The sequence below is a fragment of the Hypanus sabinus genome, chromosome 3 (genome assembly GCF_030144855.1).
Source record: "Hypanus sabinus isolate sHypSab1 chromosome 3, sHypSab1.hap1, whole genome shotgun sequence".
In the NCBI taxonomy this organism is placed as follows: domain Eukaryota; kingdom Metazoa; phylum Chordata; class Chondrichthyes; order Myliobatiformes; family Dasyatidae; genus Hypanus; species Hypanus sabinus.
This window is the reverse complement of record NC_082708.1, coordinates 122,104,716-122,118,737: the sequence shown is the minus strand read 5'-3', so window position 1 is coordinate 122,118,737 and position 14,022 is coordinate 122,104,716. Positions and strand designations below refer to the sequence as shown.

Sequence of the window (14,022 nt, the reverse complement as noted above, 5' to 3'; positions counted from 1 at the left end):
TGGGGGAAATTTGGAAGGCGCTAGAGAGATGTATCTCAAAGATGAAGAACTACACTAAGGGAAGGATGAGACTACAGTGGCTGACAAGGGAAGTCAAAGACAGCATAAAAGCCAAAGAGGAGGCATATATTGTAGTGGATTGGGAAATTTTTAAAAACCAACAGAAGGCAACAAAAAAGTCATAAAGAAAAGATGAAATATGAAGATAAGCTAGTCAGTAATATAAGAGGATCTCAAAAGTTTTTCAAATGTATAAAGAGTAGAAGAGAGTGGATATTGGCGAGCTAGAAAATGATGCTGGCGAGGTAGTAATCAGGACAAAGAAATGACAGCCAAACTTGATCAGTATTTTGTGTCTGACTTCTCTGTGGAAGACACCAGTCGAATGTGAGAGTGTTGGGCGAGTGCTGTTCCTATTAGTAGGAAGGTGATTGGGAAGCTGAAAAGTCTGAAGATAGATGTCATGAACCAGATGGACTATACCCCAGGGTTCTGAAAGAGGTCACCGAAGAGATTCTGAAGGCATTAGTAATGATCTTTCAAGAATCACCAGATTCTGGAATGGTTCTGGAGGACTGGAAAATTGCATATGTCCCTCTTTAAGAAGAGAGGGAGGCAGAAGAAATGAAATAAGGCAACACGAGTGAATCTGCAGATGTGGGAAATAAATGAAAACACAAAATACTGGCAGAACTCAGCAGGCCAGACAGCATCTATGGGAGGAGGTAGTGACGACTTTTCGGGCCAAAACCCTTCATTAGAGATGCTGTCTGGCCTGCTGAAGTTCTGCCTGCATTTCATGTTTTCAGAAATGAAATAAGCTGGTTTGCCTGACTTCAGAAGTTGAAAAGATGTTGGAGTCCATTATTAAGGCTGGGGTTTCAAGGTACTTAGAAACACATGATAATGTAGGTGAACGTCAACATGGTTTCTAAAGGGGAAACCTTGCATGACAAATCTGTTGGAATTCTTTGAGGAAATAACAGGTGGGATCGACAGAGTTGGTGGATGTTGTTTGGATTTTTAGAAGGTTTTTGACAAGGTGCTACATAATGATGCTGTTTAACAAGATAAGAGCCCTTGGTATTATAGGAAAGGTACTAGATTGGATAGGTACTACCTGGCCTGCTGAGTTCCTCCAGCATTTTGTATGTGTAGCTTGGATAGAAGATTAGCTGACTGGCAGGAGGCAAAGATTGAGAATAACGGGAACCTTTTCTGGTTGGACCACTTATTGGATGAAGGAATTAATGGCTTTGTGGCCAAGTTTGCAGATGATACAGATAGGTGAAGGGACAGGTAGTGTTAAGGAAGAAGAGTGTTTGCAGAAGGACTTGGATCAGGGGAATGGGCAAAGAAGTGGCAGATGGAATACAGTGCAGGGAAGTGTTTGGTCATGCACTTTGGTAGAAGGAATAAAGGTGTGGACTATTTTCTAAATGAGAAGAAAATTCAAAAACCAGAGGTGCCAAGGGATGGGAGTTCTTGTGCAGGATTCCTTAAAGGTTAGCTTGCAGGTTGAGTCAGTGGTAGGGAAGGCAATGCAATATTAGCATTCATTTCTAGAATCCAAATTCTATAATTCAGTACTATAATATAAAAGCAAGTATGTAATGCTGAAACTTTGTCAGTGGTCAGAGTGCGCTTGGAGTATTTTGAGTAGTTTTCAGCCCCTTATCTGAGAATAAATGTGTTGGCATTGGAGAGAGTCCAGAGGAGGTTCATGAAAATGATCCCAGGAATGTAAAGGTTAACATGTGAGAAGCATTTGATAGCTCTGGGCCTGTACTTGGTGGATTTTGGAAGAATGGTTGGGGGCTGGGGGGGGTGGGGGTTGCAGAATCTCACTAAAACCTATCAAATATTGGAAGGCTTTGATAGAGTGGTTGTGGAGAGGACATTCCCTATATTGGGGTAGTCTAGCACCAGACAGCACAGCCTAATAATTAAGAGACATCTATTTAGAACAGAGATGAGGAAAAATTTCTTTAGGTAGAGGATGGTGAATCTGTGGAATTTGTTGCCACAGATGACTGTGCGAGCCAGTTCATTGGGTATTTTTAAGACGGTGGTTTATAGCTTCTTGATTAGTCAGGGAGTCAAAGGTTGCAGGGAGAAGGCTGGAAAAAGGAGTTGAGAGGGATAATAAATCAGCCATGATGGAATGGCGGAGCAAGCTCTAGGCCAAATTACCTACCTAATTCTGCTCCTGTCTTGTGTTCTTGTAGCACATCTAAATTGTTCTGCAATGCTTCAGAGGGGATGTTACATAAGGCATTACATCATCACAACTGTTATTGAAATGGAAATTGGACCCTGGTTCAGCAGTATACAATTGAATCATGATTTGACCCAGAATTGGTTGCAAATGCGATTTACTCTGTTCTAAATTGATTTTCAATCACTTAGAAAAAAAATAGCAATATCCCTTTGCATTTCTAGCCATGTGTTTCTTGTCTGATCCCACTGAGGGGAAATGAGAGATAATTTTACAGGCAGTGATCCTATGTGCTATTTCTTAGCACAGACTCTGCGGATTAGAATTATAATAAACTGAATTTCAAGTTAATGACTGCTGTTGCTAATGTGTACATGTAGGCTATGCAGTGGATCAATGGTGTTTTAAGTGGCAGCAGATTAATCAGCCCCTAAATAGATACTACTATACTACTTCACATACCACTGTTTCTTTACAGCGGAGTGTATCTTGTGAATCCAATTAGTTAGCTTTGTCTCAGAGATTTCTCTCCAAATATTTCACAAGCTTTATTCTCTTTTTGTGTTTTTAGGAGACTATGGAGTAGTTTTTAAAAAATAATTGTTATTAATCAAGATTTTGAAAGAGTTGATCGTTGTTCTAGTTGTACTGTTGAACAATGAACTACCAATATTTTTGAATGATTTAGAGGAAAGCTCTTAGCTTTATTGCCACTAATGATGCAATTTAAGATGTTGATAATGTTTAAATCCATCTGTGGTTTCCCTAATTTCTGTAAAATCGTATAATTTTATTTTCTGGGGTAGGCCTTTTATGCCCTCCATGCTGATGGTGTGTTAATAATCAGTTGTTACACTCACTGTTTGGCTGACACAATTGTTTGCCTTCTTTGATAGAGTGGTGAAGAAAGCTTTCGGTATGCTGGCCTTTATAAATCAGAGCATTGAGTATAGGAGTTCGGATGTAATGTTAAAATTGTACAAGGCATTGGTAAGGCCAAATTTGGAGTATTGTGTACAGTTCTGGTCACCGAATTATAGGAAAGATGTCAACAAAATAGAGAGAGTACAGAGGAAGTTACCTGGGTTTCAGCACCTAAGTTACAGAGAAAGGTTGAACAAGTTAAATCTTTATTCTTTGGAGTGTAGAAGGTTGAGGGGGGACTTGATTGAGGTATTTAAAATTGAGGGGGATAGGTAGAGTTGATGTGGATAGACTTTTTCCATTGAGAGTAGGGGAGATTCAAACAAGAGGACATGAGTTGAGAGTTGGGGGCAAAAGTTTAGGGGTAACACGAGGGGGAACTTCTTTACTCAGAGTGGTAGCTGTGTGGAACGAGCTTCGAGTAGAGGCAGGTTCAGTATTATCATTTAAAGTAAAATTGGATAGGTATATGGACAGGAAAGGAATGGAGGGTTATGGGCTGAGTGCAGGTCAGTGGGACTAGGTGAGAGTAAGCGTTCGGCACGGACTAGAAGGGCTGAGATGGCCTGTTTCTGTGCTGTAATTGTTATATGGTTATAGATGAGCTACTGCAAGGGAAGGGATAGAAGAAGGAGAATATGAGTGATAGTGTGAAATTTCCACAAGTCCAAGTGCTAGGACAGTAACTTCAACTCCACTTTGGCTGGTGAACAGGCAATAAACCTCTACACATCCGATACTTTTCTCTTTTCTACCCCTCTGATCTCCTTCCTATTAATTTGCACCTCACTGTGCACCGTGTACCCTTTTTCTTTATATCTGCTGCTCTCTGTCACTGATTCTTTGAGCATGTTCTTTTACTCTCACAAATCATCTTTCTCCTTCTCCCACTCTGTATCACTCTTTGTGCCCTTGTGTATACTTGTCTTTGACTCTGCCATTCTCTGTACCCCTGCCATCTAGTAATGTCATCATTTGAGGTCAGGTCGGTGGTGACTTCAGTGCCTTAAGAATGATGTGGGCTACTGAAATAGTTGGGTTGTGGAGATAATAAATGATCATATCTAAGTGTTAATCCAACAATCCATAACACTTACTGTAAGGGCGACATGATATATTTACGGTATAGGTGACCCGGGCTCAATTCCCACAGCTGCCTGTAAGAAGTTTTGTATGTTCTCCCTGTAGGTTTCCTCTGGGTGCTCTAGTTTCCTTCCACAATCCAAAGATCTTCTGGTTGGTAGGTTACTGACATGCTTAGAACATTGGCTGATTGGTAGAAGGCAGTGAGTGGGGAAGAAAGGATCCCTTTCTGGCTGTCTGCCAGTATCTAGTGTTCTGCAGGGGTCGGTGTTGGGGCTGCTGCTTTCTATGCTACTTATCAGTGATTTAGATGATGGAATAGATGGTTTTGTTGCCAAGTTTGCAGATGATACAAAGATTGGTGGAGGGCCAGGTAGTGTTGAAACAGGTAGGCTGCTGAAGGACTTAGACAGATAAGGAGAATGGTAAGAAATTGGCAAATGAACTACAATGTTGGAAAGTGCATGGTAATGCATTTTGGTAGTGGAAATGTGCAGACTATTTTCTAAACAGGGCGAAAATACAAAAAATCTGAGATACAAAGGGACATGGGAGTGGTGAGGAAGGCAAATGCAATGTTAGCATTCATTTCAGAAATCTAGAATACAAGAGCAGGGATGTGATGCTGAGGCTTTATAAGGCTCTGGTGAGGCCTCACCATAAGTATTGTATACAGTTTTAGGCACCTCATCTGGAGAGGGTTCAGAGGAGGTTCACAAGGATGATTCCGAGAATAAAAGGGGTTATCGTACAAGGAATGTTTGATAATTCTGAGTTTGTACTCACTGGAATTTAGAAGGATGAGGGATGATATCATTGAAACCTTTCAAATGTTGAAAGACGTAGGTGGAATAGATGTGGAAAGGATGTTTCCTATGGTGGGGGAGTCTACGACAAGAGGACACAGCCTCAGGATAGAGGGGCGTCTATTTAAAACAGATGCGGAGAAATTTCTTTAGCCAGAGGGTGGTGAATCTGTAACCACAGGCAGCTTTGGAAGCCAGGTCGTTGGGTGTATTTAATTAAGGTAGAATTTAATAAGTTCTTGATTGAACATGGCAAAGGTTATGGGGAGAAGGCCAGGGAGTGGGGCTGAGGAGAGGGAAAAGAGATCATCCATAATTGAATGGACAATGGTCCAAATGACCTATTTCTGCTTCTGTCTTATGTTCAATTGGTCATTGAAAATTGTCCTGTAATTGGGCTAAGGTTAAATCAGTGGTTGCTGGGCTGTGTGTCTCGAAGGGGCAGAATGGCCCATTGCACACTGTATCTCAAACGGCTTTAATTTTTGAGCAATAGAATAATCCTTCAGTTAAATTGGCAGCATCTCTTCATTAGTGATGTTGTACGCAGTTTTCATTTAGTGCTTCAGCCCTGTTCTCTGCAAGACCTGCTTAATCCATCCCACATTTTGTTATTTTACTAGAATGTCTTTCTAAGAGGCCATGAATGTTGTATTTTATTATAAGAGCCAGATTTATATCTGATAAGGACCAGATATAGTCCTTCCTGACTATATTACCTCAATGGGTCTATCCTATTCGTAAAGGTATATACACCCAGCAATAGGGACAAATGGATCTAGGACATTGCTGCAAGACGTGTCCCTCTGAAAGTGAGCGAGTTAAGCAGTTTTTATTTTGACCTGTCCATAGCACAATTCTCCAAATTAAGGACATATATTGTATATATGTATACAATATAGATTGTATACATATATACAATCCTAGATAACTGTAAAGGTCACTCCCAAGAAAGCTTTTATTTTAACATGTGTAATGAGATGCGAATCTCTGGTGATAACAAAAGAAATTGCTGGAAGTAATCAGCAGGTGAGGTTGCTGCATTACACATTCCATTTGTTCTCACCACCTCTCCATCTCCTCCCTGAAACTTAAAGCAATGAATTTCTGACTCTCAGTTCTGCTGATGGGCCATCAACCTGAAATGTAACAAGATCTGTTTTGCATCTGCACTTTTGCTTTACGGTCTCTAATACTTTCAAGTCACATTTTAAGACAGCGCCTCAGCCTTGCTGCTCATTTGCCAGCTACTCATTCCGCTACTTGCCACCATAAGCTGCACTGGCTGTTGTCTGAGTACGCACCCACTGTTCCATTTGCTGACCCCACGCAGGTCCACACAATATATCACCAGCTCTCCTTACCCAATATTTGCACATCTATACCCTATTATATCTGTACCAGACTATTATGCAGTGAAATCTGTATCTGCTACAATTTTACCTGCTGTTGTGTCGTAAGAGACTTGTTCCCACCAGTGCCGTATCTATTTTACAATGAAAAAAAACATGCCCACCAGTACAATTCTAGAGCTGCATTTTGACACTGGTCCAGAGATTGAATTGGGTCATCTCTTGATTATTTGGTGCCTCATCTTTGTAAGGCTTTTGGCTTTGGGCTCCTGGGGATAGGACACACAGCTGAGGAGTAAAATCCAATATTTTATGGCAATCCTTCTGTAACCCACTTCCATGCCCTTGGTATTACAGGTACTGTATCTCCTAGTAAGAAGATGTGCTTGACATTTGGACTTCTAATAAGCTTACAATGGGAACAACTTGTGTGGTGGGCCCCATGGTAGTGTAATAGTTAGCAGGACACTATTACAGCTCAGGGCTTTGGAGTTAACTCCTTTGTCATATGTTAAGAGTCTCTGTAGGTCCTCCCCATGGAATGTGTGGATTTTTCCTGGGTGCTTCAGTTTCCTCCCACAGTCCAAAGATGTATTGGTGGGTTAATTGATCATTGTAAATTGTTCTGTGATTAGATTAGGATTAATTGGGCTTGGGGGTTGTTGGGATGGCATGGCTCGAAGGGCCTACTCCACGCTTTATCACTAGCCAGCTAAATATATACATAATAAAAATATTTTTGGTCCTGTTATTCCCTTATTTGGTTTCCTTTTTGTTACTACATTCAAAAGCAAAGTACTACAAATGTGAATACACAATATCTAGGACAAAATACTGGAAACTGCATGTCAAGTAACATCTGTAAAGAGAGAAATGGGTTTAACATTTCATGTTGAAAACATGCTTTTGTTCAATGTTTTCTTATTTGTCATAGTCTTCCTCTTCTGTCTTATTTTCACCCTTGTATCTTTAGTTTGGATTTTTAGCTGCATGGCATTGTTTTCTTCATAATGCAATTGTGAATGTTCACACTTTGAAAGCCTCCCATTTTTCTCATTATTTTGTTTAATTCCAATTCATTCCAGGTTGGGTCTCTTATTTAATTGGCTGATCATAAGTTGAGTAGTTTTGCACCATTGATAGTGTGATCTTGTTCCCCAAAGCAATCTCCAGTTATTCCTTCAACAGTAGCAGGTTATGCTGCCTTTCTTTCCCCTGGGCCTGAAAACACATCTGTCAGTTTTCTTGTACACGTTTTGTAATTCTTGGCATCCTTGACATTTACTCGATTGTAATATTGTCCACAATGCAATTATATAAGTGCATAGGGTGTAGTTTAAAATACATTGAAACCTACTTAATTCACAAGGCAGGTCTGAGAAAACACTAACAGTAGACTGTGTACTACTTTCCCTCAACTTTGCAGTTCGATGGCATCCATGTAGTAAGTGGTTCACTTGATACCTCTATCCGTGTTTGGGACGTGGAGACTGGGAATTGTATTCACACGTTAACAGGACATCAGTCATTAACAAGTGGAATGGAACTGAAAGACAACACTCTAGTGTCTGGGAATGCAGATTCCACTGTAAAAATCTGGGACATCAAAACAGGACAGTGTTTACAGACATTACAAGGTGAGTTTTTTTTTAAAAAAAAGCTTTATTTCCATTGGCAAATCCCAAATATAGTTCTGCCTTCATTAGCACAGTTTATCTTCACATTATTTTAGGGAATTATCAGGGGAATTATCTTTGGTGTCCAAGAATTTGTACTCAATCTGCATCTCTTTACAAAAAAAAGCATTATTTTGTCTTGGTGCTTGTTTAAAATTGTATACGCGTTTGATTACAACAGTGACTTCAATCCAAAAATATTTCTGAAGCATCCTTTGGCTGTGTAAAGTGCTTAAAACTGCAAGCTTTTTATCACGTTTGACTATTGAAACCATGAGAAATACAAGCTTGGATGATAAAAGTAGCTCAGCAACATACACTGACAATCCATTTTGAAAATTATACTGTTTAATATCTTTTAGTTTCAAAACATCACTAACAACTTTCATTTGGTCTCTCAACTTTTGGATGCTGAAATGGAAAATGGATTGAAAGGTGCTTTACTGAACCACATGGGAGTGATGATTCTAAATTTGAGCTTTGATCTACACCAAGCCAGCAGTGGGATGGATTACAACAATTGTTTTGTCTTCCTGGTCAGGGCCAACACAGATTGAGCAAAATGAGTTGTCGTTCATAAACCTAGTCTTTATCATGCTACTTAAAGGGATGTTGTGGAAAGCAAAATTTGGAAATGATAGGCTTAATAATTCTGTCCTGTCTGTTCCTATAGAGCAGCCATGCTCTAATGCACAAACATTTAGTTTTACTAATCTGGTCAAATTTTAACTTTGTAAAGTATGCCAGTCCATCAACACAAGGAGGTAGTGGTGCTGTTTCCCAGCAGTAGCCCATACTAAAATCTGCTGGCTAGGACGCAGCATTGAAACCCACATCATGGTACTGAACAGTGTACCAATAAGCCTGACCTACACCAGCCCTCACTTGCTTCCGTGGGGTGAATCTTAGCTGAATTTACCCAAGATTCCTGCACTACAGTATACATATATAAAACAAGATTTCATGCCATGTTCCCAGTACAGCAGCACTGTTAATAACGTATCTCTGTATATGTAAAGGCCCTTTTTAGTGTGAATTCCACTGCTGCTCTCGGTCCTGAGAATGCATCCTAAGGACTTTGTATATGCCAAAGAATTTTCACCCTATTCTCTGACAGGCGGATTTAACAGATGTTTTTATATTTTAAAAAATGTAGGAGATAAAGGCATCATTTCCTTGTAAGCATAAAATGCCTCTCGTTAGTTTTGTTTGGTAGGATTAATTTTTATGGTATATACGGGTTGCACTTCTCCACTGTGTCACTTTCTTTTCCCAAATACGTGGCCATAGATCATTCACCAATTGCTGAAAATGCTATAAAAGGAAGAGAATACAACAGACAATGAATTCAGGTGTAAATGTTTTTTTTTGGGGGGGGGGCGTTGAGGGCATTTGGTCTGAACACCTTCCATGAAAAGCAGTATAAATTGTTGTTATTTAAGCAGGAATTAAGCTGAAGTTAAGCACATCACTGATTTAGACATGTTTAACAAAAGAGAAAACAAATCATAAAAATAACTTACTTTGTCAAAATGCCTAGCAAATGTTAGCCAATTTTCTTCCTTTGTCAATCATCCAACATTTGTGGCAATTTTTAGTATCAGTGTTCAGGTTTGTGTATTAATCACTCTCTTAATACAGAAAATTAACTTCAATCTCAATTTTCAATTGTTCATGATGTGTTGGAAGTTCATTCCTGTCACTAACATGAGATTATTTTCGGTGCATAACTTTTTTTTAGCAATTGACTTGTTGATTTATTTTCCTTTTATTTTCCTCATTAGGGCCTAGCAAACATCAGAGCGCAGTGACATGCCTCCAATTCAACAAGAACTTTGTGGTAACTAGCTCAGATGATGGCACTGTGAAACTTTGGGACCTGAAAACAGGAGAGTTCATTCGGAATTTGGTTACACTGGAAAGTGGGGGCAGTGGAGGTGTTGTCTGGAGAATCAGAGCATCGAATACAAAGCTTGTGTGTGCAGTAGGAAGCAGAAATGGGACTGAGGAAACAAAGCTGCTTGTGCTGGACTTTGATGTGGACATGAAGTGAAGAATTCAAATAGGAATTCGTCTGTCTATTAAGTCAGTGTACATCACCCTGCTGCTGGTGGGTACAGGATGTTGGCTTGGGTCAACAGGATGCCATGATGAAGACAAAGACCTATGGATCGCCGGGAAAGGGAGCAAGGGAGGACATGTTATAACTAACAGAATCTGACTTAGTCAGGTGCACAAATTGTCATGTTATATCTGACTTCCCTTTGACTCTGGGCAGTTTTGTCCAGAAAGACTTGATACAAAGCCTAGTGCAATTATTATTTTTTTATTGATTATCAGCACCCAGGTCACAGCAGCGAGGCATAAAAAGTTTATTTGAAAAGTTGTTTTAAACAAGCTGCTTATCGGGCCAAGAGCTGGTTTTCTTAAAGACTTGGGTTATGTCTGCCTCAATTTGTCCTTTCAGGTTTCAACATTTGAAACCTTACTGTGAATTTTGTACAATTTTTTATATATATATTAAAAAAAATAAATATATATATATAAAAAGCCTAATGTTGCCAACAATCGGTCACAGTATTAACATGTATTTCTCTATTTATTCACCACTGCTTCCAGATTGTTTTAATGAGGGTTATATAGTTCTTCAGAGGCAAATTATCCTGAGTGATCGAAGTGCTTAAAGAACTCAGTAACTTAAGGAGTTCTTGATTATTCAAATAGGTCTTGCTAAAGTTGTCCCATCCCTGTACTGTAATCCCAGTGGCCAAATAATTTGCTGCTATGTATTCTATTGTGACATTTCACATCCAGATTCTAGTTCTAAATTTGATCTGGTATGAATAATTTTTGACTTATTAAAAAAAGGCTATTGCCACAGAAACTTGAGCCAACTGTGCCTCAAAGAGGCTGAAAGAAAGGAGGAGATGCAAAATGGCATTGTGATTTGCTTACGAGAAGGAAATTGAGAAGAGTTAAAGTGCTATATCGGAATGTTTTTTGTTTCTGGACAATGTTGAACACATTCCTTCAGATGGGAGCTCTTTCAGCCTGTATTATAGAGAATTTTATTGTGAGGACTATAGTGGAACAGACAAAAGAAGCAACTAAGGTTACTGACATAATGCAAAAAGAACATAACATTTAAGTGAGATGTGCATATAAATAAAAGGTGTCATTGCTTGTCAGTCTTAGTGTAAACAGTATTGAAATATCCAACTGCTACAGTTATTGCTGTGAATTACTGACAAAACAATACTGAATGTTTTGTCCTGTAACACAGCACAGGCAAAATAGCAAATTTTTGTCTCATTATTATTCAAAATCCACAACTCAACATGAACTGTGAAAGTGGTTTAACACTGTATACTAAACAACCTTGAGTTAGATGCTTTGTTTTTCTTTTTATTTTCCTGTTAATTTATAGTCTGGTTTTTAAGGCAAAAAAATCAGATTTCAGGTATTTTACTTTACAGTATGTAACTGCCTGATGTAATGGTGAAACCTAAAAGGGATTGTGTCTATGGTTTGATCCACTTAGAATTTTTATTTTCTTATAACTTAAGTGCAATAAAATGTGCTTTTTCATTTGAAATTGTTGTGCATGTTTAGTTTTCCCATTGGACTGTGTGGTTTGTGTTGAAGACTATTTTCCTCATTAATCAGATGACATTTGCCTCACCCAGGCCTGCTGTTTTCCTTGTATTCTAGTACAGTGATCAGCGCTAAAGTCATCAGTTTTCACATGCTCATTTAATTCTTTAATGCAGTTGGATTTTAAAAAAACAGATGTTTTTGCAGTGCCTTACTGGGATGGATGTGAGGAAAAAATAGTCAATATTGTAGTTATGCCTGTTTTGGCAAAGATTGCGCAGATAGGTTTTAAAAGATGCTAATTAAGTTTTATATAGCAAGGAACAGATAAATTGATTTTATTTTGCCAGCACCATATTTATATGGGCTTTCCTCTCTTCATTTTGCTGTATGTTCTATGATTGCATGGATCAGGACCTTCACAGTTCTTGCCAATATTACCTCAAGTCAATCAGTAGTGGAGATGGCTCACTGAATTCATTTAATAAACAGCAGAGGTACCTAGATCTAGCAAAGTATTAAATTTATGGTTCAGCAAATTACAGAAGTAAGTACATTTTTTGTTTTATTTAATAGGATGCAACTAGCTGTATGCCTTGAGTTTCTGTACTGAGGCTACTTTAATACATGATTTATGAGGCCCCACCTAAGCTGCAATATTGGAATTTAACTGTAATCGGCCAGATCTTCTGACCTGTGCTCCTTGCATCTTTGCTATCTCTGATTCTTGGTTTTAGTTGCATCTAGGGTCTCTTGTTTCCGTCTCATCCAATCCTAGAGTTTATAACCTTTTACTTGGCCATTTCTGTCCACCCAGTTCCAAACACCAAGCTTGTCTCAGTACGGATATGCATGTCAAGCCAATTATACCTCTGGGTTGAAGCAATGGCCTGCAGTGGCAGGAAAAGCTGTGGTTAGTGGTTAATACTCCACAGACATGATTTAATAATATGATTTGTGTTTCTAAAACATTCAAATGTACTTGCATATTCCCCCAAAAATAAATATGCCCACTGAATTTACAAATCACTGCTATTAGTAAAAATCCACCATTTTGTTTGTTATAACTCAGCTGCAGTTTTTGTTTGAAGTTCATTTGCAGTTTAGGTAGAATGTTTGAGGGAATAATATTTGCTGATGAGCAAATGAAGTCATCTACTGGACCCAGAGAATCAGCAAAAAGGCATGAACAATTTAATGGGATTGTGGTATACTTTATTCGTTATCCTCTTCACAACTTTTGTACCATCTTGGGAATGTAAATGAGAACACCATGTATAACAGTTTAAATTTTGTTTCCCTTTCAATTTGTTATGTGGATAATGTGTGCACAGTTTCCAGGTGAACTCCCATTTGTCAAGGCATAAAATTCTTCTTAAGGTCTTGCTCATGATTTGTTTTGCTTGTATTTTCCAGATGCATTTGAATAAAAATTTATTTGTGAGATAATGGGAATATCCCACTGTTGAATGAGTTGAGTAATTTAGTTTTGTTTTATTGGCTGAGAAGAGGTTTTTGATGTACAAAAGAATCTCCTTAGAATTGTTAAAATGATTTTGGGACTTGTGGAAATTATGGAGCATTTAAAATTGAAGTGAAACATTTTGGAATAGAAACCCCCAACCCAAAACAGCTGTTGAATTTTATAGTGCTAAGCCACCATCTTCAAAAGTATTTCATCAGAATCTAGGATGACGTGTTTCTACACTGATTTTGTGCATTCTACAATAAAAACTGAGGACGATGCATAACTAAAAATAACTGGAAGAAAATGAGGTGCCTGCCACCAATGGATAACTCAGGATTGTTTGCTTGTGTGTTCCTTGGATATGAGATTATTAAAATCATTTAGAATGCTAGTTCTCCACTAAGTGATTGGAGATCGGGAATTCCACAGTAGTAGGAATGTTGTAATTCTTTTCACTGAGCATTGAACACATTTTATGATCTTTTCCTATGTCCACTTTAGGAACAAGCTTGGATCAGAGTGTGTCTTTATGAAGTCCAGTATTAATTATCTGACCAATGAATATAAAAAGCTCAGCTGGCTGCAGTCAGTATGAGAGGTCATTTGTTGGTGACGCGGCACAGGTTTTAAGAGCTTGGGTGCAATCATAATGATCTAATAGGCAGTTGTCAGCAGCCAATAAAAAGAAGGGAAGTGTAAATGGAACACTATTGTGTGAGTGGACAGTGTTAGTGGACAGGCTTAAGCGAGAACAGGGTTGGGCAAGCACAAGAAGAGATTCTCGTAACAGCTGATGTGTTTTGAATGGGTCAGTAGTTAGTTTTCCCTGTGTGAGATGTGGGAATTTTGGGAGACTGTGCTAAGAAACTGAAGCTGCATATACTTCGGCTCATACAGGAAA

At 38.7% G+C, this 14,022-nt stretch overlaps 1 protein-coding gene across 8 annotated transcripts in view; it reads left to right on the top strand.

Annotated features, from left to right (window-relative positions):
• fbxw7 (F-box and WD repeat domain containing 7) overlaps positions 1 to 13,102 on the top strand; it is a 316,690-nt gene extending 303,588 nt beyond the window's left edge. For all 8 annotated transcript variants that reach the window (XM_059965037.1, XM_059965038.1, XM_059965036.1 and 5 more), the window contains 2 exons: positions 7,810 to 8,020; positions 9,844 to 13,102. In XM_059965037.1, coding sequence (XP_059821020.1) covers positions 7,810 to 8,020; positions 9,844 to 10,112 — 480 coding nt within the window. In that variant the 3' untranslated portion in view covers positions 10,113 to 13,102. The remainder of the gene's footprint in view (positions 1 to 7,809; positions 8,021 to 9,843) is intronic.
• The last annotated feature ends 920 nt before the right edge of the window (positions 13,103 to 14,022 follow it).